This window comes from Brugia malayi (assembly GCF_000002995.4).
Source record: "Brugia malayi strain FR3 genome assembly, contig: Bm_v4_ChrX_scaffold_001, whole genome shotgun sequence".
Classification (NCBI taxonomy): domain Eukaryota; kingdom Metazoa; phylum Nematoda; class Chromadorea; order Rhabditida; family Onchocercidae; genus Brugia; species Brugia malayi.
In genome coordinates, this window is record NW_025062479.1 from 725467 (window position 1) to 750342 (window position 24876).

At 29.5% G+C, this 24876-nt stretch overlaps 1 protein-coding gene across 1 annotated transcript; it reads left to right on the forward strand.

Moving 5' to 3' along the window:
• Positions 1–1061: 1061 nt before the first annotated feature.
• Bma-fmi-1 (Cadherin domain containing protein) lies at positions 1062–23721 on the forward strand (the record flags this gene model as incomplete). The annotated part of the gene is made up of 41 exons (XM_043073157.1): positions 1062–1702; positions 2982–3165; positions 3646–3924; positions 4307–4397; positions 4504–4703; positions 4917–5153; positions 5433–5684; positions 6355–6616; positions 6782–6943; positions 8281–8515; positions 8708–8969; positions 9136–9233; positions 9350–9493; positions 9750–9889; positions 10014–10275; positions 10665–10824; positions 11167–11248; positions 12617–12745; positions 14036–14264; positions 14421–14547; positions 14701–14778; positions 14910–15019; positions 15221–15594; positions 15811–15974; positions 16264–16410; positions 16626–16796; positions 16992–17082; positions 17266–17355; positions 17563–17741; positions 17834–18091; positions 18323–18427; positions 18606–18766; positions 18892–19067; positions 19508–19989; positions 20118–20318; positions 20517–20635; positions 20877–21018; positions 21729–21839; positions 22338–22484; positions 23217–23328; positions 23456–23721. 41 exons carry the CDS (start codon positions 1062–1064, stop codon positions 23719–23721), a joined length of 7860 nt encoding a protein of 2619 aa, XP_042929091.1.
• Between the last annotated feature and the right edge of the window lie 1155 nt (positions 23722–24876).

The window sequence follows — 24876 nt, forward strand, 5'->3', positions numbered from 1 at the left end:
TTGAAACAAATTTCTATCATTTTAATTTTTTTTTAAAAAAAAAATAACCAACTGTTTCATTCAAGCTAGATCTAAATTTCGTATTTTACTATTATACTTATTCAAAGTTGTAGTAATGAAAGTCCTTCTACTAAAATGTATAATGAGAAAATTTTTGTTATGATAATAATATGCATGATGGATTAAATCTTGTAATTAATGAATTTCTATTGCTTGGGCATTTATTACTACTAATCGTCAAACAACTAACTATTACTAATCTTCCAAAATTTATTCTACACACTATCCGAATGCATCATCGAATTTCTCAAATATCATTTTCATAACAGACATAGTTCATAGTAAATTATTGAAATAATCTCTGTTCTCATACATTGTCCACTACATTCAATTGTAGCATTCAACAAGCAAAGAAATCATTAATTATCTCTTGTGAGTCATAAAAATGGCGACGATGGAAGAGGTAAAAATGCAAAATGTGCAATCGAGAAATTTATTTGTCTTCTAGTCGAGACATTCTGCTTATAGGATCGATGCTATCCGTTGGTTTCAATAATGATAATTCAATGAAATACATCCAGGTGAATTATCAATTGTGATAATGTAATTGTGACCGTTATATTCCGAATATTAGAAGCAATATTACGTCTTCACAGTCCTATTTTCATCTATGTAATAATCGATGGTTGCTTTATAGTAATAATAGAAAAGTGAGATATAACAAGAGGCTGAACCTTTTCTTTGGTCAAGCATCATTTCGGTTCACTTCCGCTTGGTCCAGTCTCGACCATTACTGACACGCCCAAAAGTGAACTCTACCCATCTCACTCTTTCATTCTTTCCCTTTTCAATATTCATTATTTTATTGTCCCGTTTGGTGCTCTGTTAAAATCGGTCACTTATTTTACTCACTAATTATATTTCAAATTTTACTCAACTAAAATTGTTTTATTCCCACATTCTGCAGTAATTTCACCAACAATGTGCAATACAAATGATTCGCTAAAATTTGATGTAGCAATGTAATAGTTTGAAAAACTAAACTTGCAATTACTTTAGCAATGAAGAATTTCTGTCAATTACAACATAAATTGACAGTTATAATCTATTTCATTTTATTACCAATCAATGCAATCACATTTCATCTTAATCCTCCGGTACTTGATAGTTGTACCGCTGGTTGCTTGTTACCAATTGAAAATAGCACCATATGGCTACCGTACAATTATCCACCATGTATTCATCCTGGTCAACCAGTGCTACATTGGTCTAATTCAGTAACATGCAATAGACCAAATTTTCTAACTTCACCAAGTGCTTCCCTAGATTCCTTATCCGGTATGCTATTTGCTGAAGAACGTGTATGCTTTTACGTAAAACCATGGCATGTGGTATATTCATATGATTGTTCTGGTAATAATATATCCCGAAAAAGTGCCGTTTTTCTCGATCATAAAAAATACGCTAGAAAAAGACGTCCAAAGCGATGGATGCGAAGAAGAAATCCAACAGTACCACGGATACACTTTCAACAAGAGCGATACATTACTGAAATTCCGGAAGATACACCAGTTAATTCACTAATTATTAAATTACATGCCACTCATATCACTAATGAATCAATGTATTATGCTATGGTAGCACCAGAAGACTCTCGTTCAGCTAATATTTTTACCTTAGACACAGTTTCCGGCGAAATAAGGTATGTGTTGTTTACCTTTTTTGTTTGTTTTTAAGTATTAAAATTTTTACAAGTTGGAATTGAAAAAAGCATGTGTTTATTGTTGATACTTAAAAAATGAAAAAAAAAAAAAAAAAAGAGGTCAAATTCCAAGATTTCTAAGTTATTTTCAACCAATATTTTCACACATCATTGATTCCATTATTCAAATATTTGTGTTTTCCGCAATCCTTGTTTTCACTAAAAAAAATGAACACTTTTTGAACTTGTTTTAATACAACAGAAAAGTCTAAAGTCTATCCAGAAGTGGCAAAGATATTTAATTTAAAAAATTTTTATAAATAATTTTTTATGGAACAACAAATTCATCATTGAACTCATCATTGTTTCACTTTCCTATTTTTTTTTTCTTTTTTCATTGATATAACTTTCTTGAAGCAATTACTTGCTATCGCTTACTATTTTATGCATTTTTAATGATTTATCAAATTAAATAAGAAATTCACTCATCAATTGGTTTCTTTGTTGGCTATTTTTTTATTACAAATTTCAATCAAATTAAAAGCTTTTTCCACCAGTAAAGTGGAAATGTTTTTTTTTTTCGAAAATTTCACTATTATTAACGATATGCATAAAAAAATAGATGTGCTTGCGAGTATGTTTTTGCATTTTGCATCTAAATGCAATGGATGATTGATAATTTCATCTCTCGTGATCCTTTTTCTTTTTTTTCTCTCACATCATTGAAATGAACAAATTAAAGTTAAAAGTTGAACCATCAATTATTTGTATTATTTCTGCAATTAAAAAAACAACAAAATTTGCTTACTCGATACTTTTCACGATTTTAAAATCTAAATTTGCATCTGAAATATATGATTTAACTTAAGCAGTGCTCTTTGCTTTCACTTTAAACTTTCTTGAAGCATATATCGAACATATAATTCTAACTTTAAAGTAGTAAGAGCATGCAAAATTACGAGAAGATTCCTTTGTCTTCACACAATAATCTTTGATCTGAGAGATAATTTAGGTATTTGGATACTTTTGAACAAATCAAGTAGCTACTGTTATTATTCATTTCTAATTCTCAGACATTTCCTATTCTCAAATTTATTTTAATTCGAACGATTTAAATCAGCTTTGATCATTTATAAAATTAATTGGTACAATGTCAACGTCAACAAATTGTTAATTTTCAAAATATATTGTTTTTGTTTTGTTTTGTTTTGTTTTAACAATACAATGCTATTAGTAGAATAACTTTGAAATCTGAGTTTTTTTTAAAAATTTTTGTTAGAGTTGGGAAGGCGTTAGATCGAGAAACATTGGATCGTCATGTGTTGAAAGTAACAGCTTATGAACGTCTCGATCCGGCTGTATCAGCAAGCAGTTCGGTAATTGTGGAAATTTTGGATGTCCAAGATAATGCACCAATTTTCGAACGCAATTCCTATTATGCTGAAATACGAGAGGATGCACCAGTAAATAATTATACCCTTGGCAAATCGAAATTAGATATAAGATGCTGTTTCTTGTCAAAAGCAAACCAATGAAAGTTGTATAGAGGGTGGAACCTTTTGATACAAATTATAAAGTGATCATTATTAATTTGCTCCTTATCAAATTAAAATTAAGTAAAAGTTTAAAGAAATAATTATGTCATTTAAAATATTACAAATACATTCTTTCATCAATAAGTTTCAATCAAAATATCGTCTTAAAAAATTAAAATGTATAAAATAAATAATTTTTGAAATTGAACATTATTACCTAATAAAAAGCACTGACAATAATTAGCATTTTATTAATTATTGTTTATTTGCTTTTACATGGTGAATAATGAGAATAAGAAATGCTTAACACAAATGCAACTCTTCAAATCATTTAACGACAAAAAAAGTTAAATGATATATAAGCTTTTAAAAATTTCAAAAATTGATTTTTGAATTGCTAATTTCTAGATTGGAACAACATTAGCATCAGTTTTTGCACGTGATCTAGATATCGGTTTGAACGGTGAAATTACTTATTCGCTTGGTGAGGAAGATGGCGCTAAATTACTTCAAATTCATAATTCAACAGGAGTTATTCAAACAGCGCATTATCTGGATCGAGAATTGATGAATATTATTCGAATATATGTATATGCAACCGATAAAGGAGTACCACCGATGACATCAAGAGCTCTTCTGGAGATTAATCTTCTTGACGTCAATGATAATGCACCTGTTTTTGAACAGGTTATTTAAAAATCTAATTTCAACTTCAGTTCAGTAATTTTTGATTATTATTTTTTTGTCAAAAAAAAAAGCATGTATTATGCATGGTTGTTAGGGAATTAGATTAGATTAATTCAAATTTTATATTGCTGATAAACTGCACTAATTCAAAAAGCATAAAACTTAATGGAAAACTCTTATGTGTTTTTTATCCATTTCAACAAATATTATTTTAAAAAGGATTAACCAATCGTCCTGTGAAACAATATTTATTTAAATTGTAATAACATTTGAGAAGTAAAATGTATTAGTTTCAAAAATTAATAAAATTAATGAATTCAAGTGTCTTTTTTTTTCTAAAAAAAAAAAAATAAAATCTCTTGAGAAGTAATAGAAATTTCAGAAACTTTGCAATACCACAATAATGGAAAATATCACCATACCGTCTAATATTCTACAAATTAAAGCATCAGATAGCGATTCTGGACAAAACGGTACATTTTCATTTAGATTATGGGAAGAAATAAATTTTAAATAAGTTAAATTCCTTTTTTACTTCATTATTAAAATCAATGATTTAAGTTACACATTTGATTTCAGGAAAAGTACATTATAGCATTGTGGCATCTAGCGTCAATGGATTTTCCATAGACTATGAAAGTGGTTGGATTAAATTGCATCAAAAATTAGATTCACGATTCAATCCTGCAACACTTTTAGTGCGAGCCAAAGATTCAGGCCAACCTGCTCAATCTTCAACAATTAATTGTGCTATAAACATCGTTGATATTAATGATCATGTACTAATTAATTACTATATTATCAATTATGATTTATTCCTTAACATTTTCTAAACGATTTCTTCAAATTACAAAATGAAATGTTCACTTTCTTGTCTTGAAAAAAAAAAAAAAAAAAAAAAAAACTGTTATGTAATCAATTATTGGAATACTAAAATTATTTAAATGATCAAGAAATTTTTACTTTTCGATAATTAAGAAAGTTTTTTTCAGAAACCACATTTTGTCGCATCACGGCAAGAGTTATTTGTGGAAGAAAATGTACCAATTGGATTTGAAATAACAAGAATTTTTGCTATTGATGAAGATAATGATATCAATGGCCGAATTACATATAAATTAGCTGGAGAAGATAGTGCCAATGAAACATTTCGGATTGATCAAACGACAGGAATTATTACAACTATAAATAAACTTGATCGAGAGGAAAAGGAGAAGTATATACTTAAGGTAGTAAAATTACTTTTTTTTTTTTTGTGATCATGATCAATGTATTTCATTGCTTACTTCTGGAATTTGCAATCTTCGACTAGAAAGTCCGAATATTTCCAACTAAATCTTTTTACTTCTTTTTTTTTTTTTTTTTTTTTTTTTTAAGACAAGAGGGAACGGAGGGGAAAAAGTGGAGTAACAATAGCTTTTGGTTATTAAACTTATTGTGATAGTTGTTGGAACAAAGAAAAAAAAATGTTTCTCACAACCTAAAATTTGTAAAATTTTTTATTTCAGGTAAAAGCAGAAGATGGTGGAGAACCGCCACTATCTGATAGTTTATTGATAACAATAATAGTTCGTGATATCAATGATAATGCACCATATTTTGAGCCTAATTTTTATAATATTACGATACCAGAAAACGAAGTACGTGGAACGTCATTAATTGCTGTAAAAGCTATCGATCATGATAATGATGATAAAATAGTATATCGCATTGAGAGGGCCGACAAAGACATTTTTTCACTTGTTCACTCAGCTGATCAGGTCCTTTTTTCTATAGTTTTAAATTTTAAATTAAATTTAATTATTTGATTAGACAAGTATCTAGTTGGTTTAATTTTCATTTTGGAAAAAATTTAAATTCATTTGGAAAACTTCTATGAAACAGAAGAGTAGAAATACAGTATGACACGTAATGCTTTTATTAAAAATCATTCATTATTCCTTGTTAAGAATGTATGTAGTAAAACTGAAAATAAGCATTGATCCTGGGTTTTGTTGAAATGGGTCGGTTCAGTTCAGAAGACTAAGAGTATGCGGTAAAATGCGCCATAAATGAGAGTTTCAACGAATGCTGTTTGGAGTGCAACATTCTGTTTCTACCGATTCTCGCAATAGTTTCCCAGGGTTTGAAGATTTCTATGAAGGCAATTCTGAAAATTTGAAAACAAGATGCATAGAGTCATAATTTAACTTTGATTATGAATTGAAAGTTTTTAAAATACTGTCTACCAATCATCTTTTCAAAATTTTTCAGTAATTAATACGATTATAAAAATTACTCATTAAGCTTTCGCAAGCTTACTTGGTCGCAAAAGAAGGGCATGAAAAACCTTCGAACTGTGCATGTTACTATCAACAAACTTCGCTATACAAAACAATTTTTAATTTTAATTTTCAAACCTATTCATAAGAAGACCTGAAGCCTTTCCAGGGAGCTATATTATCGTTGTCAGGAGAAATTGATCGTATGGATGATACGTTACGTGTGTTGATAACAGCAACTGATAAGGGTGGTTTAACAGGTACATGCACAGTAATTATTACTGTTGCTGATGTTAATACTGCACCGGTATTTCTTACCCATCCATTCACTGTACATATCTCGGAAAATATTCCAATTGGTTCAGAAGTCATACAAGTGAAAGCTGAAGACGAAGATCGACATGACAATGCCAAACTTACCTATTCCATTGGTAAATTTAACAATTATTCCTCATAGTTCATCAAAATGTCACATTAAAAACTCACTTTTATGTACTAAATTTTTCGATCGATTTTTTCGCGAGTTATATTTTAAAATTACACCTAAAAATGATCACTATCAATAACTATTTGCAAGATTTGCAAGTATTTTTCAGACAGTAAAGAATTTAGCATTGATAAGAATACCGGTTTGATAGTGATAGCTGAAGAGATAGATCGAGAAGAGTGTAGTAGTTATCTGCTTAATATCACTGTCACCGATCATGCAGCTAATCCACTCAGTGCAAGCACATTTCTCGAAGTTATTCTAGATGATGGTAAATTTACTTTTTCAATTCATCAATATTTGATCATTGTGTTTTCTATAACTATTATCAGTGTTTGCTTCATTTTTTTTAAATTTTCAAATCTTTTTTTTTTTTTGTCAGACTTTATTTTCTCTTTCTGACATTAATTTAATTTCACTTAGGCATTTCTAACTTTTCATCTATTTATTTCATCACCTCATCACTCAGCAATAAGAAATGCGACAATGTTGATGACAAATCCATCATATACATACTCAAAATGATTACTCATAGAATTCTTTTCCATGCTTGTCAATTGCAAAAGAGAGACAAAAAAAAAGAGGAAGTAGCTTTGTCCAAACTTCAAATGTGTGCTCCTCAATGCAAATTGTACAAAGATCAATGAGCCGTAATATACTTTCTTTCCTTCATATGTTCGCCTATCTTTTCATTTTGTCTTCTTCCCTTAATTAATCTGACAAAACGAAAGATATTGAATGTGACCAATGATTGTCACCAGTATTGCTCTAATGTTTACTGTAGTTATTGCAATCTCTTGTCACATTGCTAATTATTGCTTATTTGATTGCCTTGCCATCCTTCAACTGTTCTATCACACCTCAACAATTATCTTAAATGAAAATGTGGAAGGAAAGATGTTTCATCAAATTTTACAGAAAATATTTGATGTTAAAACAGAAAGACTGCAATAAATTAAAAAAATTGTTTAATGATTAATTTATCTTTCAGGATAGGTTTAATGATTAATTTCTATCTTTCAAGTGAGCAATGTCACATTAATTTGCAATTTTATTCCAGGAAAATAATAGGATCTAAAAGGATCAAATAGGAAATCCAATATGACTCATTTTAATCGAATTCACATCTGCAATATCAATAAGCAAAAAGAAAAAAAAAGCCATTGTAAACATTTTAATTAATAAGGCTTTTGGTAGCGAAAATTATGCTAAGAGGTTTGAGGACTTCGTATAGAACCTACGGATTACTCATGGGAATACAGTAATTGGAATGCCTCATTCATTCTTGCAATAAAATAAATAAAGTTAAATTTAAGGGAACAAAAATTAGAAACAATTTAATAATTATGTAAAATCTAAGCAAATACTCTCAGAAATCTTAATTATTAACCTCAAAGCAATTTGTCAATATACAATTTAAAATATTTCAAAATTCTTATTCAGTTCCCGTAAATTATTCCATTCACTCTTTCACTCTGATTTAATTCGTCTTCTACAGTTGTTTTCAGCAAACTTTTATGTCTTCTTGAAATTAATCTCCTTGCAGTATTTCAAAATATTTCAAATTTTCTGCTTTTTAAGTTTTTTATTAAAGTATATTATTTTAAGCCAATGATAATGCTCCGGAATTTACGTCTGAAAATTACACGGTTGCAATAGCAGAAGATACGCCAACCGGAACATCATTCACTCAAGTATCAGCTGTCGATATGGATGAGGGTGATAATGCAATTATTGACTATTACCTGATTGAAGAAAATGGAAATGGTAACACTTTTAAGCTAGATAGATCGTCTGGAACACTACGAGTAGTTAGCAAGTTGGATCGTGAAATGATTGCCAGGTTAGCTCCTTCACAAAATACATTTTAAAATTCATATGCTATTTCATTGTTTCTGAGAAAAGATGAAATTAAGGAAGAATCAAATTTCTAATCATTTCATAAACAAATTTGTCTTTTCCAACAACGTAGGTTATATTAAAAATCTTAACAATGCTTATCTCCATTAATCACTAGCGAATATAATTTTGCCAGGTATGAACTAACAGTGAAAGCACAAGATCGTGGTAATCCACCGTTATCATCTTTTTCTATCGTATCAATAGTTATCATTGATGTGAACGACTATGCACCACAATTTGAATCACTTCGATATGATTTATGGATCGCGGAAAATAGTCCTATAGGTACTACAATTGGTACGATTATTGCTCGTGATCAAGATGAAGGTGACAATGCGCTCATACAATTTCGAATATTTGGTGGCGTTGATGCAAAGCTTTTCGATATTGAAACGGTATGTTCTTATCTAATTACCTTAATTTAAAAAAAAAATGAATTGAAAAAAGTGAGGGAATTAAAAATGAATGAGTAATTATTATTATTAAACCCTCAAAAACAGTAAAGCGTACTGCTTTGAACATTCAGAAAGAATTTTAATAAAATTCCTTCTCATATTGTAGGATTCAAGCCAAAACGGTGTGGTGCATATACTTTCGAGAGCAATTTTCGATTATGAAGCAAAAAAGAATCATTTTTTTCTTGAAATCCAAGCAAGCAGGTTTATTTCTTTTTTTAATTTCATTAGCAGGTTAATTCCATTTTAATAGATTATGTTTGTGTTGACACTTATGACATGTTTGTTGTTGTTGTTTGTGTAGAATGAGATGATTTCAGTGGTCAGTTAAGTTCTATTGTACCTGTTTATGTTCATGTCAGTGATGTTAACGATAACAGACCTCAACTTCGTGATTTCACTATTCTTTATGCAAATCATATTGATGACCCTATGGAACAAGTGATAGGATATGTTCCAGCTTTGTCCGTTTTTCATTAATTAATTTTACTTATTGACATCCAAATTCTCTTTTAGTTTCGGTTTTTTTGATGGTTTTTTTCCTAAAATTGCAAAAAAAAAAAAAAAAAAAAAAACAAAAAGTTTGATATTTCTCTCATTACTAGTATCGCTAATCGCTAATCTAAATCATACAAGAGCATCAGTGCTGCTAAAGTTAAGAGGATTATATAGAAAGTTCAATCTTAAAATTTTAAATTCTTAATGTTAGGATAAATTTAGTGATCCAGATCATAATGCAACCTTGGAGTATGACATTGAAATAAACGATATTTTAATGGTGGATCAACATAAAGGTTCCATTATGCCGAAGAATATTTGGAAGCGACATATAAATACTGTTTATGAAATCTGTGTTTCTGGTAAAAATAATTTATCATTTCTTAATTCGAAATTCATTCATCTAAGAAATAAGACAAAAAAAATATGTTTAGAGCCTGAGTCTGAAATAATGACATAAATTTATAGCCAGGAATATATTTTTAGATGGTCCAAATAACGTTTGTGCCAAATGTCGATTCATTTATATACCCATGGATGATACAATTATTCGAGATACGGTTACTCTTGGATTCCCGGATATTCGTTATGAAGAACTGTTGGATAATGATGTCTTTGAACGATTCACAAGTGCCATTTCACTTTTAGATGATTGGCATAGCGATGATATTTGGGTATTTAGTATTCATACTCATAACAAGTACACGAATGTATCATTTATTGTTCATCGAGGAAATACCGTTCAAAGGTAAGTAATTTATTTTATTAAATGCATAAGCCGTGCATTCTTTGATTAATTAAATTGCTGAATTTTTAAACTAATTAACTTGTTAGAAACAAGTAATTTAATGCACCTACTTTAATATGCCATATATCCTCCCCTTCAGCAATATTCGTAGCTTCTGAAACGTTTAAACTATATGAAATGCTGAAAATCGATTTTTAAAATCAATTATAAGACAACATGGGTACATAATAATAATGCTCATAGAGCATTTAGCGTGTGCAGATACGAACCATTTAATAAAATATTTGAATTTAAATTTGAAATACGATGAAATCTAACAATGCTACAAGCTCTATGCATTTGCAAATAGGGAAAAGCGTAATTGAAATTTTAAAAGCCTTTTAATTTAGGTCGGAGCGTGTAGAAGGATTAATTAGAAACGGTCTTGTCAAGCTAAGTGATATAATTGGCATGAGGTTGACAATACACAGAGATGCTACTTGTTCTAATGAACCATGTCCATACTTTCAACAATGTAGAAACACTCAAAAATATGTCAAAACAACGCAGGTAAATAGAGGCTTTCTGAAATTTTGCTGTAAAATAAAGGAATCATCTCTCTCATTAGCTATAAAATAAACTAATCACATTCGTTGGATGTATCATTCGATGGATTCCTTGCATCAAACTTTTTCCATCAATTCGTTAGATAAAGAAATTTTCAATATTCTCAAATGGATAAAATCTTGAAGTGGAAAATAGGCAGTTTCTTATAAATTAAAATTTCTCTCTTTTTTCTTTCTTTTGATGAATGAAAAAATTTTTTCAATGCAAATATTTCAATACGCCATGTGAACCGCTACCTGGCACAGTTCAATTTGAAATCAAAATAAGTTTGAAACAAAATTCCAGAATTTTAAAACGGATAATTTTTTGATGCATTCTTTGGATACTGTCAATTCATTTCAATGTGTATGTCCAGCCGGATTTACAAGTTAGTTTCATTTAATTTTAATTTATATGCTACGGATATGTATGATTTCATTCATAATTACAACAATAGATGATAGAGCATCGATCAATTTCTTGAATTTCATGTATGTCACATTCGATTAATTTTGATGACAGATGGGTCAACCAATTTCAACACTTGTTTTCCCAATGAAATCTCTCACTAAAACACAATATACTGCTTCGTTTTGCATACATATATGTATATCTTATTTAATGACGAAGATAAGAGATGCTAGGAAGACAGCCTTAAGGATCAAAACGGATTTTCCCATTAAACATTTTGGGGTGTAGAAAGCCCAATGAAACACATCTTATCATCAATAAATCATTAGCAATTGAGTAATTTAATTACTTTCTATGGGCTATCTATATGCATCTTTCTGCCTTTGCGAGAATATTTTTATATGAATTTGTGTATTTTAATATATTAAATTAAGATATAAATACGCAAATAAGTGAACATATATATATATATACTATCCGCAACACTCGTCATCTCTTTGCATGAATGCGCCAAATTTGAGCAATTGGCCTAGTGGTTGACTTACTGCCACCCATAGTCCTTTTCAAATTAGTGCTGGACAATGAGTTCCATTCCATTAAACATTCATTAATAGTCTGCAAACAAGGCAAAATGATTGATTTCAGCTGGCAGTTATTCAAAAGTTAGGAAAAAAGCGTTGAAATGTCATTCGTAAAACTGTTGTTACACGGATCAGTGCCCTTATATGATATGACACATTATTCATTCTAGCTTCATATTTCATAACGAACTTGGCAATTCCAAATTGAAATATATAATATAATCATAATGAGAGGGAGAAAAAAGTGGACAAGAGAGCACGTAGTAACTTTTTAATTAAAGAGGGCATTGAAATGACATGCAAGTGTGAGTCAATAAACTACCGTGTAAGATAAAAATCAAATTAAAATCCTTCTTAAAATTATCGATTATGGTAATATATAATTTGAATATTTATCGCCGATAACCGTAATTGTGTCAAAGAAAAGAGTAGTTATTGAAAAAAATCCTCCTCAATATTTGTTACAGATAGATTTTAACCTGTCTTATGTAACATCATCAGCTTCATAAATAACAAAAATTCAATAAATATTTGATATAGATAACAGTAAAATTTTTTTTAGAAATCAAATAAGCAAATGTTTAGTTTTTCAGATCCTTAATCATTCTTGGTACATTTACCTTGAATCTGAGCGTGGTCATTTTGGTTACTGCCCCTCAGCTTGGTCATTTTGATTACTGTCAATTGAAAATACTAAAAGTTAACTGGGAAAGATGTTGTAGCTCTCGAAATTCTGCAACCAAACTGTTTAATAAGTTTTACAGGTGGCGATGGCATTGAACAATCCTGTAATTATCGTCTTGATATGTGTTTCACATCACCATGCCAACATCAGGGTACTTGTGTATCACTAGAAAATGGATATCGTTGCGATTGTCCACCACAATGGACAGGTTATTTCATAATTTAATTACATAAATTGCCGGTTTAAATGAATTATTCACGAAATTGATAGTCTATCACTCCCAAATAGTGATTAATTTTTATTGAAGGAAGTCAAGTAGCTGAAAAATTTGCAATTAAATAGCAATAATTATGATAACTTCGAATTCCTTTTGCTCATTTCATTATAAGTGAAATAATTCTCAGCAGAAATATCCTCTGAAACAATCAATTTTTAATTTTCCTTAAGTTCATCAATAGTTCGCAGCAAGAAATTTAAGAAAATTTTCAAGCAATTTTCGGTTGCTTAACAAGTAAGCTTGAAAAATGAGAATGAGGAGAACATGAAATTTCATTACAATTTTAAGATGCTTGAACACATTCGTTAGATTAATAATTATTAATTATTAATAAAGTTTTGCTGTCCAAATAAGCTCATAAGATTTTTATCATAGCTAGAGAAATAAGTATTGAAAAGAATTTAACATCAAGAAGAACAATAACATCAATGAATAATTGTTAGGAATAAAAATTCTTGGAGTAGCACAAGACGAATATGTAATAATAACACTTAGAGTGATATGAATAAGTCCTTAAGGCTTCTTTTACTAACCCTTTTTGGCTCAGAAACTAATAGAATAGTAAGAGCTTTTAATGATGATTTGACCCGTTGGGTGCTGAATAATTACCATTCACAAAATGCTTATTTTCCTGTGCCCAATGTGTTCACATCTTATCCATAGCTTTCATTTCTTTTCTTCCTTTTCGAACGACAATCCTAATAAGCTTATATGCAAATGTTCATATAACATTAATGCACTTCATTTCTCCCAAGGGATCGTCTATAACTCTAAATCACTTTCTCTTAATGGATATCACAATGAATTTTCAAGCTAGAAAAACTTTAATAAAATTTAACAAAAAAAAAAAAAAAGTCATATAGATAAAATTATATGATAAAAAATGAAGACATGAAAATTTTTATTAACTATTAGTGATTATTATTTAATTAAAAATTCACAAGTAATGGGAAAAAAATTATTTGAAAGTTATCGATGAGATTTCTCAATGGAAATCTTTGCATTATTGTAAATTTTTAGAATTATTTTTAAAGATGAAAAGCTAAACAACAAATATTTGATCAAATAAATTCGATTTAGTGTTACATCATTGAAAAAAAAAAAAAAAGATTCGTTTGAGAATAAAATATTATTTCTTTTTTTCATTGAAATTTCTTGGAAATTTCAACTACTGTTAACTTAACAATGAAATAGCATTCTACAAATGATCAAATTTTTAAGGCGAAAATTGCGAGAATTCAGTTTATGTGGACAATTGCTTACCAAACTTGTGCTTCTCGAATTCTGTCTGTAAATTAGTAAATCGAACAGCCAGGTGTATACAGTGTCGTTGGCATTCCCATGACACAGACTCACAGTGTAGACTTCGTTCATTGTCGTTTGGAGAAGATGGTGGTTACATCGTGTTACCTCTACAGATTACTCGAATGCACTGGAAATTGCAGTTTAGGTCTGTGAAAGTTTTTTAGTTCCAAATTTCATTTTTCAATTTTTTTAGTTTAAACTATTATTATGTTTAAGAATGATAAATCATATTTTAGAAAAGTAATAGCAAAAAGATTCATTCATCTTATTGAAATGTCTGAATCGAATAATTTATATTTAGTATAGCAACAGTGGAATCAAATGGTGTAATGCTTTTTGCCGGAAATTTGTCATCCGATTTTCTAGAAGTATCACTCGAGGATGCACTTATTCGAGGACGGTTTTCCTTAGGTTATGATATTTATGAGGTCACTTTTTCTTTTCAAATCATCATCTACAAATTTAGCTTTCTTTTTATTAAAAGTTATCAGTTCTAATTCTATTTTTGGCTATGAAAATTATTTTTTGTTTGAAATCTGTTAATTAAAAATAGACTATATCGAGTGTTACAAATTATTCAGGTCAGAATGGATGATTGGCCAGAAAATCGAGTAAGTGATGGGAAATGGCATCAAATAACACTTGATTATTATGATAATGTTAGTCGATACTTGATCGTTCAATATTTTTGATCGCTAAAAAGCTGTCATAAGCTTCCAAAAGGCCTTTAGGAAGAAAATGAGATAAAACAAAACTTCATATTTTATCCAATATAGTTTAATGAATTCAGAAATTGATCATATCACTGGATAATTGCGATGCTCATATTGCCATGAAATATAGTAATGTCACCGGTTATCAGAAATGTGCCGCTGAGGTCATTGCAAAATTACCGAAAAAGTTCGTTAATATTGTCAAGATCCCTTAAATTTTATTGGAAGAAGTAGGATGAATGATATGCATAGTTTTTTTTATGCGATTTTTTAATAATCAGAAAGTAAAAAAGTGAAAAATTATAGTTGTAGTATTGAAATATCTTAAATAATTTATGTAATAATAACTTAAGTAAAGCAATAAATTACTCAAAAACTTCACTTATAGATGTGAAGATCCAGCCGTAAGTTGTTATCGATTCTTCGATCTTCCTGCTGCTATAAATCTTGGCGGTCGAGCAGTAACTATTGCTGAACAGAATTATATTAGTGGAATTGATGGTAATCAGTATAGTTCAGCAAGAATTCAGGAACCATTCATCGGATGTATCTCAAATCTAACTTTTGATGAAACAATCGTGGATTTTTCAAAATTTGAAGAATTTGAAAAAATTGGAAACTTACAACCTGGCTGCAAACAAAAACGAAATGATTGTCACAGTAATCCTTGTCATCATACTGCAATTTGTGAGCCAGCATGGGATGGATATCATTGCCGTTGTAAAGGAACAACACATACAAATGGACCTTGCACCGATAATGGTACACATTCTGTAATTAAATTATTAATTCATTTTAAATATGAAAATTAAATTTCGAAGTGATTATTGTTATTATTATTATTATTCAATATAGTGCTCGTAATCATCGTGTATGTATATGAAGTGAAGTTTTTGTGATACAATTTTTTTTCTTCACATATTGGCTAGGATTTTTTATTTGTGGGAGATTGAAAATCACTGAAATTCATCTCTTTAGAAGATTCATTTGTTTCACTGTATGATGAAGAGTCGTTCGTCTTCTGGAATGTACCAGATGGTATGAAATTCCACAATTTGTCATTTGAATTTCGGACACGTTCACGTGCAACACAAGTTATTGCGGTTGAATTTTCTAAAAGGTCACAATTCATTATTTTCTCGGTATGCTTTTTCGTTACTTATTTCGTTTGAGTTTATTGTTCAAATTAGATTAATTTACTTATCCAATTAATTTATCAGCACAATAATGGTTGGCAATTATAAAGTAATCCTTCATGCTTAACGTTTTAAAGTTAAAAATATGTCGCAAGAGATTCGGAAAAGATTAGTTTTAAGTGTTGGATACGTGTGTGTGTGTGTGTGTAAATGTGACACAGCGATTTGCAATATCGTAAACAAAAAATTTCAAATTTGAAATATTTAAGCGCTAATTTGTTTTTTAAATTTGAAGGTAAGTCACGGCAAAGGATTGATAAGCATTGGTCCTGAACAGTATTTGTTATCATTTCCAAGTTTTGCTGACGGTAATTTGAAAAGTCTTTCAATTGTTGTCGAAAAATATTCTACGCTTATCGTCATCGATCACTTATACAAAAAGGTTTTAACTTCTATCTGACATTTTTTTTTTAATTTTTTAAAATATATTTTTCAAGTTTAAATGACCTAAAAATTTAAATAGGAAATTTAAAATGCTACCTATATTGTCTCAGAGATTTTATTCACGTCTCTTCTCTTCTTTGTTGCTTCATCGAAGCTTCCAAATTCCAACCTGAATTTTCATCAGACAATTTCAATCATTCATTCAAATTTCAGCGTATTGTTTTGCAAAATAATGGTTTATATCGTGACATACGCAAAATTTATTCGGGATTAGCACCATCAACTAGTTATCCACAGCGTTTTGAAGGATGCCTTCGGAACGTTAAAATCAATGATCTACGGTTGAAATTAGCTGAAAATATGATGACAAAACCTGGTTGTCAAGTATTAATTAATCATCTTTTATATATATGCGAAAATGTTGCATAACACCTGAAATAATATTAACTTTGGATTCTATCGCCATTTTCTTAATTTCACCAAGCGTTAAAAGAAAATTATTTCAATGTTGTATTTTTCAAGAAAACGAATGCTTTGAAACTCCTCTTCCGTTTTATAAAATCAATTTCCTGAGTTAAGGTACCAAACGGATGTAATTCACCAAAAGCCTGTCCTCCTAACAGTATTTGTGTTCGAGAATGGGACCGGCATCGTTGCGAATGCAACCCAGGTATTCATCATTTTCTTTTTTAGCAGTTTATTGCGGTGAAATATTTTAACAGCTATTTTTCCATAGTTTAAAATTAATGTAATCTTCGGGATTACCTTCAAATGATACTTAGAATTTCAATTATCGTTAGAAGTGTGATTTTCATGTGCTAATTAGTGAAGAATATAAACTGGAATTTTACAGGTTTCATTGGTGATGGATGCGTCAATATTTGTTCATTACCGAATTTATGTGGTAAAGAAGGCATATGTCATACAAAAAATAATTCGAAAGGTTACTTTCATTTCATCTCATCTTGTTTGTTTCAGTTATTTTTTTTTATTTTCGAAAATTTTATCTTTTTTGTTATCATTTTGAACATCAATTTGAGCTCATATGACCATAAAAATTGCTAATTTTTTTTGCTTATGTTTTCATTTAATTCTAGTTTATATTCATTCGTTTTACTAATTTGAGAAAATCGAAAGACATCAATTTTAGGATATAAATGCATCTGCAGTGAAGAATTAAGTGGACAAAATTGTGAACGTAAAAGAGCGTTGCAAATATGTCCAAAAGGATGGTATGGTACTTTCCCGAAATGTAAACAATGCTCCTGTGATACTGAAAGAGGTTTCCTAGAGCAGTGCAATACTAAAACGGGCGAATGCTATTGCAAGGTTACCTTATCTTCTCGAAAGTATTTCCATTTATTTATTTATTTTTTTTTTAATAACTTGTCAAAAAGAGAAAAACAAAAAATGATTTGTAGAGTGGCACCTATTATTCGGGTGATGAATGCGTATCCTGTGAATGTGGTTATGGTTCCTCAGACTTAACTTGTACCTCGAAAGGTCAATGCCAATGTATGGGTGAGGCAGTCGGTCGTCGATGTGATCGATGTTCTGGTTCAGATCAAGTTCTAGATCGAAAAACTTTGAAATGTTTGAAAATTAGAAATAGATGTCCATCAAACATTGAGTATGGCATCCAGTGGCCAACGACAATTGTTGGAGCAACTGCAAGACAAGTAATGTCTTTTTGTCACCTTAAATTACCGTTATTATTCAAGTTATTAATTAGATATGAATAAGCAGGTAAATTTTATTGATGAATCGCCTTATCCACGAGGCATTAAACAATTTTATAATCTGGAGAGAACCATTCATTACGTTTTTCGACTTTTTATGAATTTGTAAGTAACATAGTACTTTTCTGAGTTATTTCACGACATTCATTTTACTGATCTGCTTTCTTTAAGAGTTGTCCAAATGGTGAAGTAGGTTTGGTTATACGGAAATGCTTGAAAAGTGCCTACTGGGATCAGATCAACAGTTATAACTGTACTCATCCTGCCTTCACTAAGGTAATATAGTTGTAGTGAATATTAATTAATTCTTGAAATATTCCAAAGATCTTCATATTTTATTTTGATATCACTAAATTTTTGTGGGTACAGAAATTTTCAACTATGCTTTGGAATATGTTGCTTTTATAAATATGCAAATAGTATTTCGAAAAACGCAAACATTTGTAATTTTTAGTTAAATTTTACTGATCGGACGAAACTTGTACAAACTTTATCAAATGTGACAAGCAGCATGCTGCATTTGAAAGGTGTCAATGTTGCTATTGTGAGAAAAGTAGTAAAACAATTGATCAGGGATGAACTTACTGGAAATAATTCACCCAATAGTCATTTAAGGTTTGTATCTTATTTCAAAAATTCAAACAAAATCTTTGAGTTTAAAGAAAAGCTTTAAAATCAAACTTTTAAAAAGTTTTATGTAAAGTATAATGAATTGTTTCCTCTACCATAACCATTTGCAGGTCAGCTGATTATACCAATAACTTACTGAAAATGGGGGACAGTTTATTAAAAATAAAAGATTACCCAAATAATGCGCACTTAATTCGCCTATTCAACAATTATGGTATCCATGTAGCGAATTTGCATCAAGTTCATCCTTATCTCAAACCATTTATGTTTTCCGGACAAAATATGGGTCATTTTTTTTCTTTTTTTTGTTTTCCATTTTTTGTATTAAAATGCAATAAAATCATAGATAACTAAAAAAAATGACGGATTAAACGGAATTGGCTTGTTTACTAATAGCACAGGTATCTTTTGAAAGTTTTACTCCAGTTAGGTTAATTGTAGTATAGTTCGGAAATATTTCTCTCTTTATTCTCTCCGCTGGTCTAAATAGCAATACAGGCGGAGGAATTTTACATACAATTTGAACTGCTTAATTGTCATTTTCAAAACAGTTTAAATTTAATTTTACACATAGAACACAATACATTCAGATAGACTTCCGAAATAAAATCTCTTTAGCGTCATTTAAATTTTGACATATATATATGTATATATCTTTTGGAAAATGATGATTTTTTAAAGGATTAAAATATAATCTATGTAATTTAATTTGCTTAGTTTTTGCAGTATTCGCAGTAGATGAGATCTCTGCAGATGGAAGTCGAATATGGCCGAAATTCAAAAATTTTGTGGACGAACGTACGGAGAATTTTCGTAGTATACAAATGAAGCTTCTATGTGATGATACAATAGCTTATCCGAGAAAAATCACATTTTACAGTATGTTCAACAATGTGGATCGTTTTCACTGCAACGCACCAATCGTTGCCGTTTATTACAATGCCACATGTGCAATTCAAGTACTGTTTCCGGTTAGCGAAGAAGCTTGGAGATATCCAGAATGTGTGATTGTAGAAAATCCGGCTAAAGAAGACGAACTGTCTAGAACTAACGATTGGGCAGATGGAGATATAGATGCGGGAAATGTATTTCTTGACTGGTCTGCAAAAAGAGCGACACTTGTAGGACTTAATCGTACCCATGCTATTTGTAATTTCGAAAGATCCGGTGTTTACACAGTTATTATTCGGCCAGATCATGGAGCTCTGGTAAGTAAAATTTTTGAAATCGGATTAATTCGAAAGGAATGAAAATTTGGAGAAATGAAATTTCTATTTCATTCCTTAAATTTCTAAATTCTTAAAGCTAAAAAATTTCTTTAAACGTTAACTTGCAGATTCGTTTTATACCTTCAAAAACCATACCTTATGCTGGATCATTATGCATGATGTTTGCTCTTGTGTTACTTCTACTATCAGCAGTCCGAAGTCTTTATCGGCCTTGTCTACGTCTGAGACTTCTTCGATTTGGCTTCATTCTTATGTTTGTACTCGATGTGGTCGCTATTTTCTTAATTCATCGCCTTCAACCAAGCATTGTATTTCTTTCTACTTTCGAATTTAATTCCCAACTTTTGAGTTTTGGTTTTGCATTTAACTTTAAAGTCATCGTTTTTTGTGAAAATAGAGCATTTCGATATTTATTATACCTACTTTTGTAATTCATTGTAGAATTAAATAATCCAAAACTCAAATTTTATTCTGTCTATTTTATTGATATTGTAAAATCTTTTCAGGTTTTTTGCCTTGCACGGAATACAGTTATAAGCTTATGCACTTCAGCAGTATTTGCATGGCTTTTTATGTATTCCTTTCACATTTATCGACTTCTGGCAACAGGAAAGACAGAGTCGAAGTAAGTTTTAGGATGATTTAGCTATTAAAAAATTAGTGTCCTCTAACATTTTTTAACAAATAAGATAAATAACTGACTGATTTTCAAATACTTTTAATTAATATAGCGCTATTAACAAACCAACTTAAACTATATATTTTGTGTACTTATTTATTTACTAGTGTGCTTTCAAATAAGGACAGATAACGTGCCACATGCAAATTTCTCAAATTTTTACTAATTTTAAATGGATATTTTTCAGTTACTGGATGATAATACTATGTTCAGTGATTATTCCAATACTTTTATCACTAACATCGTTCTTCCTTGCTCCAGGATGTTTACTTTCACCAAGCCAGCCTTTCTTCTGGGTTCTCCTGATTCCTGTTGCACTTTATATTTTGGTAATTCACTTTTTGAAATATATATATATTTTATTTATTATCTGACTTCATCTCCGTTTGCTCTCCTTTTTCCTACTCGATTTGTCAGTATTTTATCAAGAATTTTCAAATTGCTCAATACTATAAACACAACATTCCCTTGCATCGTTTACCTTTTTTTTTTTTTTTTTTTTTTTTCATCCTATCTTGTCATCACAGAAATAAGCATTGCCTACATATATACAAAATTCTTCCTCAATTTCTCCACATAAAGTTATGAAAAGTTTGTTACTCACTAAAGTAATCAATTGACAGTAGTAGGATCACACCTAATCAATACTGCACTTTTATCATCGATTTTTTACTTAGTGGTTAGATCAGTCTAGCAGATATAAGGTCAGAATTTTGGAAAAAAAATATATCTACTTAAGTTCAAAATGTACCATAAGCAAGTCATATTCCAATAGATGATTAAATATCCTTTGTCATCTTGGAAATACCACCATTGCTAACAACGTGATTGATAATTTCTTCGGAATTTGAAATGCTGTTGAATTTACTGAATTACCGCTTACTTCTAAGTTTATCCCTAATGCTTGTGTAAATTCAAGAAAATTTTAGGTTTTTCAATTTTTTCTGACTAAAAATCTTTTTCTGATTTTTTTTTTTTTTTATATATTTAAATTTTCTGATTTTTTAAATTCGACGGTAAATGATGATAAAAATTTCAGTTTGATTTCTATGCGTTTTCGACAGCTCTTCTGATATCTTTTAGTAAACAATTTGACTGTATGGTCACTGAGTATTCCATCCGAACAACACTTTGGTTACACATTATTCTGGTTTGTTTTCATTTTGTACAAATCAAATTACTCAATTCTTCAAGTTCCAAAATATTTGTCAAATGTTGGAAATACAGCCGTAAGTAATTTTGATAATTGATGGGACAATGCTGAATAAGTAGTTATACTAGAAAAAATGTTAATGACATCTGATAAAGAGTATATGAATTTTTGAAATCTAGTGGCATCCAATAAAGAAGATATAGAAATTTTCTTTTGTTTCGTCTTTGTTTCGGTATCATTGTTCATTTCACAAAAATTTTTCACCAGCAGTTCTTTTTTCTCACTTTAACCTCTTTTTTACTGGAATTTATATTTTTGTTCATTTTAATGAAAATGGAAATGAAAACTGAATGAGACGTTCAATTAGGTCAAAAGGATAAAGAATTTATTACATAAAAGTGTCCTTTTTTATCAATTTAGAAAATTTGATTATAGAAAAGTAATCGTATGATTAACAGAAAAATGTTTCAAACAAAAGAAGACACATTTTTTCAGTCTATGTTATGCGCATTCTATAATTCTTTTGGTCTTTACATACTATTCGATCATGCCGACAATCCACTTTATGAAATTGCACTCAATTCGACATTGGTTTTTGTCGCTACCTATATTTTTCTATGGACAAATTATTTTGGTCCAAAGGTACTTATTATTACCATCACCAAAGATGACTTTTGTTATGAAAAAAAAAAAGAATAAAAAAACTGAAGTCATTAATAACATTTCTAATTGAAAAAAAAAAAAAAAAAAATGTATAAATGAAGTTTTTAATGGTTTTAAAATGATTGCTTCAATGTTTTATCTACCAAATGCTTCAGCGATTTTTTGTTTAAGAGTCACTCAATAATTTTAACTTGTTCCCAAATAATTTCCAAATAATTCGATCATATACAGTCTTACTTCACACCTAAAAATGCTTTAAACATTTGAAAAACAATCCTTATAGAGTAAATATACTCAAATACTTTTTTGAATCACTGATATTAGATATTCACTAAAAGGTCACTGCATTGAATATCTTAACATATAACATATCGCTTAAACGTAGCATCAGTAGAGGTAAATTTTTGAGAGGAGAATTTATAACTGAATTATTATTATCAGATATAGGAGTTTTAAACTGAATTATAACTAAATTATTATTATCAGATATATAGGAGTTTATAATACGGAATTTCAAATACGCTTTCCTCCTCGAAATTATGTCGTCATTTAAAATCTTATAATGGCAAGTTTAGAGGTCACAGGTGAAACTCATATTCACGGCTTGTTTTTTTTTTGTGACTTATTCAATAGAATATTTTATAGCAAAGAATTGCTTAATTAGAAGCTATCTAGTATAATGAGAAGAAGAGAATTTAGTTATGTTTTTAGCGGAATGCTCGTTATGATAACGGTTTATGGATGAATAATTTGCCGAAAAGTGCGGACGAAGTTTTGGGTCCTCAATGTCAAACTCCGCTCTTGTTGCAGTCATCGAATACAGGTTCACTGTTCATTGTTAATTGTAAAATATCATCAGATTCATTCTGCTTTTTATTTCCAAATTTCATAACTTATAGAATTGATCATTTATAAAATATTTTAAAGTATTCATTAATTAACTATTAAAGATGCGGAACTAAGTGGAAACTGTGTTAATGGATGGATGCCAGATATCATACCTTCAACAACATATATACAGCAGGAATCAATCCACGATGTACCACATCCAAAAATTTTAAGTCCACCAATGAAAATACTCCATCATGAAGCATATGGTAGTGCAGAAGGAATTGCTTTACTTTATCAGGATAACTGTCCAACTAGTGATATCGATCATATTTATGGTACCACTTCTGGCAAACATCATTATCCATCCTTTACTTTTACTCATTAATGCTATGTTGTACATGATATTATTACTGTTAGTCGGGTTATTATTGCTTTTTATCATGATATGCTCGAAACAAAATCATTGAAAGTTATGCACTAGATTAAGAAAAAGAATAATCAAACTTGTCTAATAAATTTATTTAACCAATCACTTTAGCAAGACTGATTTTTTTTTTCCAAGAATTTCTCTTTATTTTATTATTTATTAAATAAATAGTGATTTATTTGATTTGCTACTATTATGCAAAACATAAATATACAATGAAAGTTTGAATCATTTCTAATGTAGAAAAGATTTATGTAATTAACAGTAAGGAAATTTCAAATTATTACGACAAAACTTTAAGCTTATGTGAAATGTTTCTTTTTCCTTTTTTTGATTTTAAATAATTTGAATTTACTCTTTTAGCGATACTTGTAATTTCATGTGTATACACTTCCTTTTCCTTTCACATTTTAAGTATTTATTTTCCAAGTTTAATTTCTCTTCAACTATTTTTTGAATGATTTCGTTATGTTTTTATTTGAATAATGTTGTAAGAATTACTGCAGAATGCAATTTTAATTTGACAAGAATGCATAGATAATAAAATATGCAACATGTGACATACAACGTTATAACCATACCACAAAATGCCTGTATAGAAGGGTATTCCTCATCGAAATCATGTCAAATCATTAATTAATCTGGTGCAAGATCTAAAAGTCTAAATCACTTCAATTCATTCATTCATCTTGGGTTAAGGATCTGATAATGTTTATTATTCCATTTGTACAAATGTCGATTTCAAAAATTTTTGCAAAATATATTGCAATGATGAATGAATGCAATAAATATCTCATTGTTTACGAGTGTATGTGTATGTGTGTATGCATGCGTCTATATTTGTGTCATTAAGATTTAAAGTCATTCATCATGAAGCGACTGGAAGTGGTTTAAAAATAATTAAAAAAAGAATGGATATTTGTCGTGTCACTTTAAATAGACCAATAAAGTAGGAAGAAATGAAATAAATATTGAACCTTCCATTTTACATGCCAGTAGTACATTATGTCATTTGGTGTGCTTAAATCATTTTTTTGTTTTGAATGCAATTCATAGATACTTTAGTGATTATATGGATTGAATCTTATTTAAGGTTATTATATGGATTGAATC